A 17096-nucleotide genomic window follows, 5' to 3' on the forward strand; every position below is an offset into this window, starting at 1 on the left:
GCTCCTTCCTTCGCCCAGGCAGCACTATAACCTAATACAGACCCACAATCCCTTATCTGAAACCCTTGGAGCCAAGCGTATTTTGGAATTCAAAATTTGGGACATTTTAGAAAGATAATACAGAACCTGTACCGTGTTACACAGCACCCCAGTCAGAGGCAACATCCAGAAACCAATAACATTAGCAGTTCCTCAGTGCAACTTAGGAGTAGTAACACTTAGTGGCATAAATAAAGCCTATTAATAGTCTCCTGTCAGTTCAAGCAAATCTTACTGCCAAATTGAGCTTGGGCCAAATTTACAAAAAAGATTTATTTTCCACCTTCAGAGCTTTCAGGACTTCAGAAATGCTGATAAGGAGTTAAAGGTGGTAGTTAAGAGTGTGGCCTATATGCATCAGAAGGGATTGAAATATATGTCTATGTACATATACACCACATGTTTATAAATATACATATATAAATTTAGACAAATACATATACAGTTGGGAAAGTCTGGAAAGTATACACTGAACGTCAACAGTAGTCATTTCTCGGTGATAGGATTGCTTTTTCTTTTTGCTTATAGGTACTTTCAAAGTTAGCTAAAATAAGATGTATTTATATATATGTATATATAAATGCACTATAATTATATAAAGATATATATAAAATATATATATTATAAAGATATATTATATATATAAAAGATATATATATAATAAAGATATATATATATATACAGGCTTTGGAGTCAGACCTAGATTCCATTTCTGGCCCTGCTACTTACTAGCTGTATGACCCCGAACAAGTTACCTCACTTCTCTAAGCTTCTGCTTCCTGAACTGAACAAAGATAACAGTATCCACCTCCTATGGCTGCTGTCTTCTTTTCTATGGTTAATCAAGGCCACCCCTCACTGCATGGCCAAAAGGTCCTCTAGAAGCCAAACCAGACCTGTTGAAGGCCCAGATCTACAAAACAAAGACAGGAAGCATGGCCTCCATTTCGATGTTTTATAGCCAGGCCTGCCACTGACTTGGGGCCTGGGCTTTTCCAAAAACATGACATCACACAAGGAGAAAAAGCAAATTCAAACCAAAATCCAAGTACTCTATTTCTTTTGAGAGTTGCCCAAGAGGCAGCAACATTATTTCTTAATTCAATGGCTCCCTCGTCTCCTCCTCCTGCTCTGCTTCCCCGCTGCAGGTCCCCCAGTTATTTATAGGTACTCCCCAAGATCCAGACCAGTGCTACCCGATCGATGACGGAAATGTTCTACAACTGCACTGCCCAAAACAGTAGCCACTAGCTACACCTGAACAGTTAAAGTGTGGCAAGAGTGGGGGCTTCCCTGGTGGCGCAGTGGTTGAGAGTCCGCCTGCCGATGCAGGGGACACGGGTTCGTGCCCCGGTCCGGGAAAATCCCACATGCCGCGGAGCGGCTGGGCCCGTGAGCCATGGCCGCTGAGCCTGCGCGTCCGGAGCTTGTGCTCCACAACGGGAGAGGCCACAACAGTGAGAGGCCCGCGTACCGAAAAAAAAAACAAAATGTGGCAAGAGTGAATGAGAAACTGAATTTTTTATTTTATTTACCTAGAGTAAATTTAAATAGCCACATGTGGCTAGAGGCTACAATACTGGCCGGTGCAGCTCTAGATCTTGTTCTTCTCTTCTACAAGAACCATCAGCCATCACAGTCAATTCTAAACAGAGCTATCCAGTTGTGCCTGAGTTCAGGCCCTGCACTTCCACTGGGTACTTCTACAAGATGCTCTGTGCATGGGTGGGTCCCAGGTAAAGCTGTGCTTTGACTTCTGGGCCTGCCCCTGAGCTCCCCCTGCTGTCACCAGCACCATCATCACCCTGTCGGCCCGGTTTGCCATCCTGCCCTTCGCTCACCCCTCTCCTTAGGCCCCCAGAGCCAGTCAGCCATCCATCTCTTCATTCTCACAGCTGCCTTTCTCCAGGCCATCCTCTCCTCACCTGTTACCTCAAGAGCCTCCCAACTAAGAGATCTTCCCGCTTCTCCCTACCCGATTTAGTCTTTGGACTTGACCAGGTTAGACCCTGATTTCATCTCTCCCTGCTCTAACACTTTCAGTATTACACCACTACAGGTCCAAACTGGTTGGACTGACACAACAGGCCCTTTGCAAACTGGTCCTGCTCTCTCTCACCATCCACCACCCAAAGACAGCCGATTCTAAACAGACAGGTTCCCCATCCACGCCGCCCTCACTCTGACTTTCTGGCCCCTCTGCTTCAAAGTCCAGCCTCCATTCCTCCACCCTCCATCAGCAAGCCCTCCTCAACCACACTAAAGCTCGGCAGTCATTTCTCCAAATTCTGAATGCCTTCCTGTCTATATGACTTGTCTGGAACTTTAAGGGAAATTAGAGTGTTTTTGGAAAAGCCCTGTGGCTTTGGAATAAAATGACCTAGACATTTCACTGGCTCCATCCATAACCTCATAGGAAACCTCAAGCAAATTACTTAATTTGTTTCCTCATTTGTAAAATGAGGATAACACCACTGAACTTACCTAGAAGCCGAAAGGATAAACAAATGAAATTCCTAATGGGTCGAGAGCCTCGCACAATGCCTGGTACACAGCACATATGCAGGAACGGTTAGTTCTCTTCCCTCTGCTCTACTGCTCCTCATCCCCCACTGCTTTGATAATAATGACTGCCATTTATCAAGTCCCCTCGAATGGCTAGGCTTGTGCTAAGTGCTTCACGTGTTATTTCTGATTATTGGCCTCTTTTTACAAATAAGGCTACTGAGGCCCAGAGCAGGTAGCAGACATGCCCAAGGACACAGAGCCAGGCCAGTAAATGGTGCAGCTGACATTAAAAGCCAGATCTGCTAGACTCCACAGCCTCCCCTTTTGCCAACATGAGCACAACATCTTCAATAAAACTATAAACTCTTAGGGGTAAGTACTATATGGAGAGAAGGATTAAGTCCGTTTGGATAATAAAACCAAAGTACCACCATGGTCTCCACGGGTTGTGTAAGTGTGTGGCTGTCACTACTGGGTGGAGATCATGTCTTGCCCTTCCTAAGCATTTACTAGATGGGTCTCGGAGGCGGTGTCCCTGCTTATCTCCTCAGTCACTGGCCTTGGCGTCTCATTTCCAGCACACTAGAAGAACTTGTAAAACCATGTGAGCAAATCAGCTGGCAGTTCAAACGAGCAGGATTAACGCTTCTCAATGCTGTGTACACACCACCAGGGGGCCGTCGCATGGCCTCTCCAAGACAGGGTAACACATACCAGTAAGAGATTAGTTCACTTTACAAGGAGATAAACAGATCCCCATTCAGCTACCCAGAATCCAAGTCAGGCTGTGTTAATGATAACAATGATAGTAATATTACCATGAATAATATTAATAGTAAATACTTAAGGCTTATTGCATGCCGTGAATGGTTTTAAACTGCGTACGTATATTTAATCTTCACAACTCCTCCATGAGGTATGTGGCATTAATATCATCACTTTACAGACTGAGATAAACACAGAGAGGTTAAGTAACCTGCCCAAGAACACACAGCTAATAAATGGTACAGCCAGGATTCAAACCCAGGGAATCTGGGTGAAGAGTCTGTGCTCTTTTTTTTTTTTTTTTTTCCCGGTACGCGGGCCTCTCACTGTTGTGGCCTCTCCCGTTGCGGAGCACAGGCTCCGGACGCGCAGGCTCAGCGGCCATGGCTCACGGGCCCAGCCGCTCCGTGGCATGTGGGATCTTCCCGGACCGGGGCACGAACCCGTGTCCCCTGCATCAGCAGGCGGACTCTAAACTACTGCGCCACCAGGGAAGCCCCAGAGTCTGTGCTCTTAATCAAAAACTATATTAACTATCAGAAAAATGTGGGGTTCAGAAAGCATTTCTGGCAGAGGAAATAATTTCAGCACAAAGAGACGGCATTGGGCTTTTGCGTACCACAAAAAGAAAAAGAGAGAGATGGCATTACGATGTGCTCAGAAATAAGTAACAAAAAGCAGTATAAATAAGTAGAAATGAAAAGTTTTGTTTGAGGAGCATCAGGGGATACAAAAGAAGAGTGCTGGGGTTAGGGCTCAAGCATTAGATTCAAACAGATGACCTGAGTTCTATTCTGTCACTGACCTGGTGAGTGATCACAAGCATGTCACCTACTCTCACCAAGCCTCAGTCTCTCCATCTGAAAAATGGACATCCTCTTATAGAACTTTTGTGCTCAGGGTGAGGCCCACAGACCCACAGTTAAGTGCTTAATAAATGTTAACTGCTAATGATAATAGTCATAACAGTAATCAATTTTTATTTATAAATACAATTTTATTTTTTTAATTTATTAGGAATAGATTTTTATTATATGTAAGGCCAAACTGTAAGACTTTGAATGCCACGTGGAGTTTGGATTTGACTCCAAAGGAGAGCTAAGTACATAGCACACAGAGGGCAGGGATCTCTTGAGAGAAGCCCATAGCACGGGGCACCCAGCATTAAAAAGAATGGAAAGAGGGCTTCCCTGGTGGTGCGGTGGTTGAGAATCCGTCTGCCAATGCAGGGGACACGGGTTCAATCCCTGGTCCGGGAAGATCCCACATGCCGCGGAGCAACTAAGCCCGTGCGCCACAACTGCTGAGCCTGCGCTCTGGAGCCCGTGAGCCACAACTGCTGAGCCCGCGTGCTGCAACTACTGAAGCCCGCGCGCCTAGAGCCTGTGCTCTGCAACAAGAGAAGCCACCACAGTGAGAAGACCCCGCTCGCCGCAACTGGAGAAAGCCCGCGTGCAGCAACAAAGACCCAACGCAGCCAAAAATAAATAAAATAAATAAATTTATTAAAAAAAGAATGAAAAGAGCCAATGATTCCTGTTTCGGCTTGGCTACCACCCCAAATACTTCTGTTACTTTTGTAAAACTCAAATAACCGGGGGCTTCCCTGGTGGTGCAGTGGTTAAGAATCCGCCTGCCAATGCAGGGGACACAGGTTCGAGCCCTGGTCCGGGAAGATCCCACACGCTGCGGAGCAACTAAGCCTGTGAGCCACAACTACTGAGCCTGTGATCTAGAGCCCACGAGCCACAACTACTGAGCCCGTGTGCCACAACTACTGAAGCCTGCACACCTAGAGCCCGTGTTTCGCAAAAGAGAAGCCACCGCAATGAGAAGCCCACACACCGCAACGAAGAGCAGCCCCCGCGCACCGCAACTAAAAAAGAAAGCCCACGTGCAGCAGCAAAGTCCCAACACAGCCATAAATAAATAAATAAATAAATAAAATTTAAAAATCAAATAACCATGCTTCTTAGTCCCTTTCTTCCTTTCCTCCTTCCCTCACTCCTCCCTTTTCTTTCTCTCTTCCTCACTTTCTTTTCATTTTAAACATTTCCCATCATCTCATGGCTTTAAAAAAAAGTACCACAGATTTTAACAATTAACACGGGCAGAGACATCTCTAAAAACACATCCCATGCCCTGCAAACCTGTTAAGCCCTGGACTCAGAATCCAAGTTGTCCCCTGTGCAAATCCAATTTAGGTTAGCAAGGACTAAATATCACTAGTTTAGCTCAAGGAGAAAGACGACGACTGTGCAATTACTTTTCAGCCACAGGCTGCAGTGGTCACAGGCTACTGGAGAGATGATTTTTTTCCTCCAGACTCTCTCTTCACTGGGCCTTCTGTGAACTGTCTGTGGTCTGGTGAGCTGAAAGAGAAGTGGCAAGAGCAAACCAGGAAGGGTTGGGGGTAGAAAGAAGTACAGAGCCCGCTTAAAGAGGAAGGGGGCAGGCGTCCTTCAGGCGACAAAGCACTCGGGCTAGGACATGTATGGGTCTAGAGGGTTCGAAAGACAACAGATTTTTGAGCACCTACTGATGCACGAGGCATTAGGCTGGCATTTGGGGCGGAGAGAGGATGCAAAATACTAACAGCAGCAAGTTCGAGCCTGTAAAAATGTAGCTGAATGAACAGCCAACAAAGAGATGAAAAAGCAGAGGGTTTTACCCAGAAATAACAAGCAGTCGGGTTTGAAGTAAGAGGAAATGAAGGTGAGCTGGGGAAGATAAGACTCGAGAAGGGGGGCTGAGGCCAGGCCATGCAGGACTTGAATGCCACGCTGAAGAATCTGAACTTTATTCCTCAGGCTACAAGGATTTGGCGCAGCATTCAAGTTCACAAACAAAACAGTAGGGCATGATAAAAGTTACGTTCTAAGGTGAGCCCCAAGGGAGGAGGAGACAGGGGAGGAAGGCTTGTAAGGACACCACTGCACTAGTTCAAGTAAGAGGATACCAACATGAATGAACTATGGGGATTTAATTTTTTTTTTTAATTTTCAAAAAATTTTTAAATTGCAGAAAAAGAATGGACAGAATTTGGTTATTAGACATAGGAGAGGGCAGAGTCAAAGATGACTGAGGTTTTTAGTGATTATATTGACAGAAAAGAAACTGGAGGGAGGGAAGGAGTGAGGAAGAGAATGGACGTAGTAATTTGGAAGAAACCAGCCTAGGAAAGGCCCTGAAGAGGGCAGCCAGTTTCTACGCTCTTAGAGGTGGGCATTTGCAATTCCTAAATGTGCTTCCCTGAGGAAACCACCCCTAAATTAGCATTCCTTCGGTCCTGTGAGACCTTCTCGAAGGCAAACATTCACTCCCATTTTACGGACGGAAGAAAGTCAAGAGACATGTCCAGTATGATACCAAGGTGCAGTAACTAAAATAAATAGTAAAGTATCCAGCCACGTAGACACACACTTTGTTCAAATCCTCATCATTCACATTTGGAGCTTTAGTTCACATACGCACCACTTGTAAAATCTACAAGTTTGTTACAATAGATTTTAAGCAGCAAAGAAAACAAGCGAGCCAGTGAGCTTCTCTGTCCCAAAACTGTCTTTCTGCTAATAAATATTGATGTCTCCCTCTTCCTGAACCTTCTGTCCCCGAGGACTTTTCTGTGCAAAGCGCCCCTTCTAAGTGAACGTTTGTGGGTCACCTCGCTTGCTCTAGGCTCCCACTGTAGAATTCCACAACAAACTGTTTTCTGAAGGAAAGAAAAGTCTTCAGGGGGTTCTCCTGTTCTAGAAACAAACACAAGGTTAGATGTGACGAAGAGGGAAACGGAGAAGGGAACAACAGAAGGAGGAAGAAAAAGGAACACAGTTCTCTTTTGTTTAAAGGAACAAAGTGGGCCAAATTAATTTGCTTAGGAGCCTGCAGAGCTTCCCACAAAGGTGGAGATGATGGGCAAGATTTCCACGTGTAGGATAAACATCTAGGAAAATTCATTTTCTCTGTGCTAAAAGCGAACGTCGGTCACACAGATTTTACTTATTAAGAGACAGGGGAGAAAGGAGACTGACTAACCCAGGGGCTGTTTTTCCGACATTCTCACTGGCTTCTGCCCTGGTAATCTAGGTTACCCTTTATGCTACCCTGAGTTATAAATAGCATTCATTTCCTTTCTCAGGCCAGACAGACTTTAATGCTTTATTTCTTGGGTCCAAGGGAAAAAATACTCATAGCACATCTCATTCTGAATTTGAGTTACTACCAAGCTACCTCACTTTGAATCAACCATGGAATAAGAAAACCACTTAAAACGTCAAAATTTGTTTGCTGTTGCCATGCTGTTAAATTAGCCCAGAAAAGCCCAATGGGACTTCTGAGTAGCTGTTTCCTTTCTAGTACATAGCTCAGAATCCTCCAGAACACAGCTCCAGGTCTTTGCATGTGTCTGGGATGAGGCAGGTGAATATTTTACACAATGACATGGGTGAGTACTGAGCCCGATGAAGGATTCCCCAAGGGATAAGAGCACCTTCAGTTGTCAGATAGAAACAGGAAGGCATTTCTCCTTATTTCTTTTTAAGGAAAGAAAAAGCTACACCAAGAAGAGCAGTTAAATAAGTGAAGAAGCAGAAAAGCCCCTACTTACAACAGCTACTTGTCTGAGACCCATGCAAGGTCTAGGAGTCTAAAGAGGCCAAGAGAATCAGATGGAACAGCCTGCCACTTGACCAGAAGCTTTACATCTCACTTCAACACCACAACTTAGCTCAAAGATCCCGATCTGAACCTGAAATGACACCAACCCCAATCTAAAACTTCTGCATTTCACTTTTCTGCAATTCCTACCGAGCTTGGCTTGACACTCCTGAATGCAGGAAAGACAAATCAAGGAAAAGAATGGACATTTTTGGAGAGATGCATCCAAGTGAGAGCTTTCCTTTCCCTACCAAGACGAAGGCAAGGACTGAAAACCAGCTTCACTTTGCCCCCCAAATACCTAGGCCTTTGAGGGGCTCCTACCCTTGGCTCGCCTCACAAGGTCCCCCGTCCTGCTGAGCCGACCCCACACTCTCTTACCTCTATGAATCATCAGATCCCTCTCTGTCAGACTGTCAGCTCCTTGGGGAAGCCCTGTTTCTCCCGATGTGCATCACAAACAGCATTTTAAAGCAGCCTTTGGGTTGGTTCCCTGGGCTATCAGGAAGTGGGAATTTTGATCATATGCATATAGGAAGCATCAAATTCGCTATCTGTTTCCCTTGGGGTTCAGGGACATCCAGAGGAGGCCCAAAGGGTTCCCCCAACCTGTTGTAGATGATGTGACTCTCCTCTGAGGCCAAAGCAACTCTGGAAACAGAGCTGACCGAAACAGAACTGGGGGCTTGGTGCCATTTCTTACCAATTTTAACATGAGCAACTTAGCATTTAGTAGTGTAACCCCACTTATTGTAGGTATTACGATGGGGACAAATCATTTCAAATCAAAAATGAAACCAAAACCTTGACAGTAACTCCTCACCAGCAAGTGGCTAGTTTCGGATTTTTGAAAGATCACAGATTCTGAGATCACTTTGCATTTATCACCCAGCGGCAGATAACTGCTTCAGAGCTGTCCCGACTTCTCACAGAAGACCTCCCTCTACTTAGGAGATGAAGCGCTCCAACAGGCTCTGGCGTGCTGGCTGAGAAAACAGAACCCACCTCTTTCTGCTGCCATCGGGCCTGTCCTCTGCCAACTGTCTGGACGCTGCCCTTTCGAAGGGGCAAGGGGAAGATATGTACTTAATCTTAAGCTCTCACCTGTCCCAGTACCAGAGCCCAGAATGTCATGGAAACTGATGCAACAGCTCTCTCAAGATCAGCCCTTCAAGTGAGCTAAGCCCATGAGAGATGCAAACTATCAGCACCATCGTGTGCTGCGACTGCATCTTGCAGAGGCTGCAATGAAGGAAAAGCACGAGCACGGAGGAAGTCCATTGCTCGCTTAGTTTCCTCCCATTTTACAAACTTGTGCAACGTGCTATTCCCCCAGCCCCTCATAGTTTCCAAGCCTTTAAAGAGCAAGTGGAGCGCCCGCCCACACTTACACAGCTATTTGACAGTTCCCTAGCAAATGGCTGAGAAAAGGGGCACAAGTGGGTACTAGTGGTCATGCCAAAGCTCAGACGTAACAGGAGCTGCACGGGCACACCCATGAGAAAAAAATACCAGGGAGCTCCGGGCAGAAAACCTAGGAGCTAGACAGAAAACAGAGGTCTGCAGGTCCTCCCAAAGCACCAGCCTGACCCAAATTTCAGCCCTGGGCCTCTCACTCTCCAGAAGACAACCTCCTGCTCAACAATTGGCCTTTTGTGCTGCACAACGTTATCCACCAAGGGCTGGGTGGAAAAAAAAACCTAATCCCCTTCACCTGTAACCTCACTGTGCCCTCCAGGCCCAGGGTGGACAGGGCTCTCCTGGACTCCGGCTCGGCGCACAGCCCAATCTCTCAGAGGGGCTGAGGACCGACAGGAGAGCCAGGCAGCCCCAGTACACACACCAGTCCTCACCCCAAGGAAGGCTCTGTCATGGGGAGTGCACCTCCACACAAGTCAAACTCGAAGGTCAGGATGGAGAAACTGAGGCTCAGAAAGGGGCAGCCACCCGCCCCAGGTCACACAGCGAAGTCAGGAACGGAGCTTTACTACTACCACAACCCCGGCCTCGGGATTCCTGAGTACCCCACTGGCCCCCGCCTGCCCTCATCACGCCCGGCTAAGAATAACTAACATCCCCACAGCACTTCAGCCCCAACGTCTCCGCCTCCGTAGGGCCAGGACCTTGGTCTTTGCCCTGAGCGTCCGCCAGCCAACCCACAGACCCTGCCCGCCCGAGGGTCTGGCCCGCCACCGCCCCAGAGCCCCAGCCCAGCGTCCCACCGCCCGCCGGACCTGCAGATTCGCGCTCCCGAGAGCCGGCGGCGGCGGACATTTCCCTGCCTCCTTCCTCAAGCTCTTCATCACGCCGCCCGGAGCCCCGCCCCCGCTCCACCCCCAGAGGGGCCCGCCCCCACGTGCCACCCTCGCCAATCAAAAGCCGGTTTGCTCCATAGCTCCGCCCCCAAAGAGAACGGGTCCCGCCCCTGAAGCCTGGCCTCCTCCAATCCCCTTCGCGCCTTCCGAGATCGATACCTGCCTCCGCCAATTCCAGCGCGCCCGGGCCGGGTGCCCGGGGCTGAGTGCCAGCCGCGCGGCGTGGGCAGCTCGGTCTCGGGCTCCTTTCGCCTGTATCGAGACAGCCACAGAAACTTAGGGTCCAGGGCCGTGGAGTTGAAGCCTGTTGAAGGAAAAAGGAGGGAATACTGAGCCACGGACTTGAAGAGCCGTTTCCACCTCCGCAAGGTTGTCTGTCCGTGAGCAAATCGCTCAGCCTCTCCGGGGAGGCTCCAAGCCTGTTTCCCTGGCGCACAGTGTGGGCCTGAGATTCAAATACAATAATGAACATGAAAACGAAAGTGCTGTACCAAGATAAACAAGCACCACTCCTGCGACCTGGTGTTAACTATGTGCTGAGGTCTATGCTTCACTTGCATATTACGTTCCTTAATTCTCACAACTAACTTTAGGAGCAAGGGAACGATTTATCCGGTGGCAACTATTATCCCATGGCAACTGAGCTCAGAGAGGTGAAGTCTGAGGTCGCAGAGTGAGTGGCAGAGTGGGAACTCAAATACATGTTAGTACTAGGGAGCGGGTTGGGGGCTTTAACTACCCATAATCTCCATCAGCAACTCGCAAGCCTCCCAAAAAAAACACACTCTAAGTAAAAGCAGTGTGCCTGCTATGAAATATGCCTTCAAGACGAGTCCTCTGGTTCCCTCTGAACCAGATTGCCACTCCTCCTTCCTAGAAATTCTTGGGTCTTCTCTGCCTCTCACTCAAACCCAGGTCTGCCTGACTCCTAAACACTTGCTGTTTCCTATGCTATCCTGCCAGTTCTCCTTGTAGAACAGCATGAGCCTGACCGAGCTGAATTGGATTTGCAAGGGCATCATAAATGAAGAGACTTGGGTCGTAGGACTGACTATGGCACTGCCAGACACAGCTTTTAAATTATTTTCAGCAGTTACATGCTATTAACCCATCTGATCCTCACAAAACTCTTGGAGTAGTAAGGCAAGTTCATATTTCCACTGTACAAATAATAAAGCCAAGGCTCATAGAAATAAAATATATTGTTCACATTCACAACTAGGAAGTGGCAGAGCTGGGATCTGAACTGAAATCTCTGGACTCCATGGGCTTTGGAGTTATAACCTGGGGTTCCAAAGCTGGTCCTATTACTTCAATTAATGAATGACCTCGGGTAAGTTACTAAAATGTCAGTTTACTCTCTTGTCAGTTTACTCATCTGTAAAACAGGATACTCTTTAGTATTGCTCAAAAGACTAAACAGAAAAACATGGTTGTTGTGTGTTGTCTAGCTGTCTAGAAAAATATATGGCACACAGTAGGTACTCAATTAATGTTGGCTAATTCTTTCCTCTAACTGTGATTTTTTGACCAAGTCACTTCCACTCCCTGACCTTTTGTGCTGCACATTACCCACCAAGGACTGGGTGGGGAAAAACTAGTTCCTTTCACTTGTAACCTCATCCTGGACTCTGGTCCTTTTATCTGTAAAATGCAAGGGTTGGGCAGGTGGATTTCCAAGAGTCTGTCAGCTCTGAGAGTCCCCTCTCACCCAGACCCCTCCTGGAGGAAGTCCACATCATGATAGCTGCTCAAAGAAGCTGCGTTAGTGCAGTTTCCCTGCTGGTTACCCCAGGTGTGGACCCCAGAAGGAAGAGCAGGGAAGGGAACCGACCGACAGATACCTAAGCCTAAAAGAGGGGAATCATCCTCGACTAACTCCCTCTCTTTCATTCTCACAGCTGGGCACCAAGTTCTGTTCATCCATTCAACAAATATGTGTTAAGTGCCTACTACATGCCAGGCACTGTTGTAACCCCAGAGAGTAAAGCTGTGAACACAACCCAAACTCAGTGTTCCCACGGTGCCTTCATTCTCATCGGTTTGATCTCTCCAGTCCGTCCTCTCCTCCCCATCCCCATGACTGGGCCCTGGTCCAAGCCTCATTTTTTATGCCTGAACCACTGCAATACATTCCCATTGATCTCCCTGCTCTAGGTTCTCCCCTTCTGCACCAGTTGCCAGAGGAACTTTCCTAATGTTCAAATCCTGCCTCGTTAGTCCTCAGTTTAAAGCTCCATCAGCTCCCCACAAGCTACAGGGCAAAATCCAAGCTCTTTGTTGGTTATTTAAGACCCTTCATGAGCTGTCTCTGCTGGCCTGTCCTGGTTCAGCTCATTCCACAGCCTCCTCCCACCCCAACTTCAATCCCACCCAGTGCCCTGCTCTTAACTCCGACTGTCTTTTTTCCCATGTTGGCTGCCTGGGAAAAAACCTCACTCATCCTTCAAGTCAGAGCTTAAACATCACCTCCTACACGAAGTCTTCCCTGAGCAGTATAGATGGGATGGGTTGGCATGAGCTTAGGATGCATTAGAGCAAAACTCAAGAGCTCAGGCTCTGGAGGAGACTCTCTAATCCTATCTAATCCTGGCGCTATTATTTACCAGCTATGTACTCAGGTAAGGCATTTAACCTCCCTGAGCCTCTGTTCCCTCACCTGTAAAATGGACACACTGATAATACCTACCTTGAACGGCTGTGGTAAGGAAAATGAGATCATGTGCTGAAAAGTCCTCAGAACAGTGTCTAACACACAATAAGTCCACAATGAATGTTAGCTAAGGAAATATTTTTCTGAGCTCCTAGTATGTGCTGGGCACTTTCACATGTATTACCTCATTTAATTCTCACAATTCCATGAGGAAGATATTCTTTACATATAGAAGTTTACAAACAAGCAATCTCATAGAAAAAGAGATCAGATTTGTGGTTACCAGTGGGAGGGATGAAGTGGGGGGAAAGGGGATTGGGTGAGGGCAGTCAAAGATCCAAACTTCCAGTTATAAGATAAATAGGGAGTTCTCTGGTGGCCTAGTGGTTAGAATCCCAGGCTTTCACTGCCGTGGCCCGGGTTCAATCCCTGGTCGGGGGAATTGAGATCCCGCAAACCACATGGTACGCACCCCCCGAAAGAAAAAGAAAGATAAATAAGTACTAGGGGTGCAACAACATGATACATATATTTAATACTGCTGTGTTCTATGAAAGAAAGTTTTTACGAGTGTAAATCATGAGTTCTCACCACAAGGAAAAAAATTTTTTTTCTATGTCTTTGATTGTATATCTGTATGAGATGATGGATGTTCACTAAACTTATTGTGGAAATCACTTCGTGATGTATGTAAGTGAAATCATTATGCTGTACACCTTAAACTTACACAATGCTGTATGTCAATGAGAGCTCAATAAATCTGGGAGAAAAAAAAAGTCTACAAAACCAAGGTTCAGAGAGGTGAGATGGTTTGCCCGAAGTCACACAGCTAAAGACCAGCAAAGATAGGCTTCAAATGCAAGAGGTTGTATAGCTTCAAAGTCCATGCTCTTTGCTGTACCTACTGTTATTCTCCTACAACTACCAATAATAATCATAAAACAGGTTATCCTTATTAGTTGAAGGTTTGGAGGTAAATTTGCCCTGCTTATAGGATCAACCCTTTAACTCGGCATTCAAGGCTCTATAATCTTGTTTCCTTTTCCCACATTGCCCAGTTTGCATCAACAGTCAGTACCCTTCCTGCACACCGGGCAAACTAAGTTGGAGCCCCCAGACATTCAGGCTCCATGATGAGACCACGATAGAAGGGGAGCCCACCCCCGAGTCCTGCAGAGCCAGGATGTTAGCTAGAAAGGAAATAAGTGACAGTGTTGGGTAAACAGCTAAGCCCCAGCACCTGGTGGCTAGAATTTGCATGTTCTCTGGCTGATTCTCTGCTCTGAACAAACTCTCCTTTACCTGCCTGGCTGGTCGTCCAGTCTAAACAAATTCTGCCCTAGAGGCCACTGACTTCTCACTGTTAGGTTAAAGCTAGACCATTTTCTCAGCTGTGGTGGGGAACAGAGCAGGGTACAAGGGCAGGAGAGCTCTTATGACAGACTTCCCTTGGTTCTAGCTGTGGTTGTCAGGGAGAGGGAAGGTGGGCCTCTAGAAGCTGCTGACCCTGCTAACTTGTAAAAGATTCTGCATGAGAATCACAACTCACCCCGTGCAGCCCTGCCCAGAGCAAGGAGGGCGAAGGGGCCCTGCTGGAGTTAAAACTCGGGTCCAGAAACGGGAAAACAGAAATGCAAACACCATGGCTGGCTGGTGGCCTGGGGGCACTGTGGCCTCATGCCAGCAGCTTTGAGAGGGCACAGAAACTGTGGAGTGTAAGTCCAAAGGGTGCAAAGTCAACTGGTGGTGGGGAGGTCAGTGCCCAGCCCCACCTTCCCCCGGGAGCCTGCGGTCTTACCTACCTGGACAGGCCCTGGCGACTTCTTGGAGAAACGTTCTGGTTTGTGAACCAAAGGGGAGCTGGAATACGAGGCTGAGCTCCGCTGTGTCCAGCTGGACGGTGACATCTGAGCCTGAACAGGGGAGGCAGGAAATGAGCCCTTGGCCTCCAGGATGCTTAGGTGCATCTTTAGGCTGGAGCCCCCAGCATGGAACCTCAGCAGCCCAAGCTCCCAAAGCCCCTCTGACCCTTAAGCTGGGGCAATAAGGGAGCCCTCTGTACCCCCAGCTCCAAATTAACATCACCCTCAGTCTACAAAGGGGGTGGACCTCAGCTCTGAAAATTCAGTAAGCCTCACCGTAGCCTTCTGGACGGAGCCAGAAGAGACCAAGTTCTCACCTGTCGTCTACCCCCGCCCCACCAGTGGAATGAAAAGCACACAGAGGCGGACAGGGGGGCCGTCCGTCGGTCAGTCTCCCTGACTGTGCCAGGCACACGCTAGTCACAGGGAACACCATGCTGAAGACATCAGACATGGCCTTGTCTTCAGGGAGCTAGACTGTGGATGGTGTCTGGCTCATAGCGTAACCTCAGCACCCAGCAGGCACATGGCGAGCACCCGAAACATGTGCTGAACTAATGAATGAGTAGGAGCAATGCAGCAGACTGATCAAGAGCGTGGGCTCCAGAGTCTGGATTCGGAGTCTGAATCCTTGTCCCACCACCTGATAAATTACTTAATTTCTCTGGGCTTCCATTACCTCGTCCATAAAATGGGGATGAAAGCAGTGATGACCTCACAGAATCGTGAGGAAAGCACCATGTGATGTGTGTAAAGCTCATTAGCAGAGTGCCTGGCACGAGATCATCATTGATTAAATATTCATTTCTATTATTATTATTATTACTACCTCTGCTATTAGGACTACAGTCTAGCAAAGAACACAGACATTACATAGGTCACTATAAATAATTAAATCACTGTAGGTGACAGAGAGATGGTAAGGACGAGACAAAGGAATGTGCATGAGTGAAATACAAACACTTTCAGGATACAAACACTCTCAGGAGTTCAACAAAGGCTTCCTGAGGAAAGTCAGTGTGAACTGAAGCCCTGGAGGATGACTGGCTATGCAAAAAGAGGAGTGAGGGCTTTCAAGAGGAGGAAGTAGCGTGTGCAAGGGCTCCGTGGTGAAAACGCGTCACGTTTGAGGTGCTTGGAATGCAGGGGATTCCAAGTGCAGCAAGCAGGGAAGAGAGTGACTGGAGAGATGACCGGGGCCTGATCCTGCAGGGTCCTGCATGCCACAGTTAAGGCGATCAGGAAGCACTCTTACTTCACACCACTCTTCGCTCTGCAGATTCTGTTCCCCCTGCCCCAACTGGGACTCAGACTGAAAGGACCACTCACCAAGAAAGTAGACTTCACCATCCAGGGACACTGTGGGCAGGGAAACGAAAGCGCCCTTAGCAGCTGAGCATCATCCTTCCTCCCAACGCCCCACCCCCAACAAAGGCAGAAATGACCCGGGAGCCCAGAGGAGAGGGATCATCCGGTCCAGCCCCCTGTGGCACCTTCTTCCAGAGCGAAATCCCGAGAGATCGGCACGATCTGGTCCAAGGAGACATCGTCCCCGGTAATGGCCATCCTCCGGTGTGTGTACAGGAAGAGACTGAGGGCAGGAAGCAGAGTGAGGACAGGGGGCCTGTAGTCGTCCCTCAGGCCCATCGGGGACGCCTCGGGGTGCTCGCACTCTCTCCTTGGTTCCTGGGGCTGTGCTCATGTCTCTCTGCTCATGGTGCCCACCAGAGACTGTTGGGTCATCAAAGCTGAACTTGCCTCATTTTGGGGAGCCCCTGCCTTGTTAGTAAAACCCGCGTTTGATCTCCCCCTTGTGCGTTCTAGCACTGCAAGTGACAAGGACAGGGCAATCTTAGCCTCCCCACTCCCTCCCTGAACCTCAGCTTTTCCATCTGTAAGGTGAGGGTGGTGGGTTCGAAAATGTCTGAGGCTCCTCCTTCCCAGCTCTGAGACCCTGAGGTTCACTTTCTGGCTGTGAGACCGTTGATAAATATTAATTATTTTCTCTCTGCTTCTGTGTAATATGTGGGTATTACTAGCAACATTTATGGAGCCCTTTCTATGTGCTTCACAGCATTTTAAACACTTTACGTGTAGTAACTCATTTTAATCTTCAGTCCGGACACATCGAGGTTTGCTCAGGATGACGTGGCTCGGAAGTAACAAAGCCTGAATTTGAACCCAAGACAGTCAGGCCACAGGGCTCAAGATCTGGAGCAGTATGTTCAACCATCTTCTTGAGAAGTTTTCTCATCCAATTTTGAGGATTATACGAGCTAAGAATACACAGGGCTTGGC

At 47.8% G+C, this 17096-nt stretch overlaps 1 protein-coding gene across 1 annotated transcript in view; it reads right to left on the reverse strand.

Moving 5' to 3' along the window:
• The window catches only part of INPP5B (inositol polyphosphate-5-phosphatase B), a 44006-nt gene that overhangs the window by 25397 nt on the left and 1513 nt on the right, over positions 1–17096 (reverse strand). The window contains 5 exon segments of the mRNA XM_082615315.1: position 10443; positions 10445–10587; positions 14739–14849; positions 16128–16157; positions 16292–16389. Of these exon segments, the coding sequence (XP_082471441.1) occupies position 10443; positions 10445–10587; positions 14739–14849; positions 16128–16157; positions 16292–16389 (383 nt within the window).

Source organism: Mesoplodon mirus (genome assembly GCF_964341445.2).
Source record: "Mesoplodon mirus genome assembly, chromosome: 3".
NCBI classification, from domain to species: Eukaryota; Metazoa; Chordata; class Mammalia; order Artiodactyla; family Ziphiidae; genus Mesoplodon; species Mesoplodon mirus.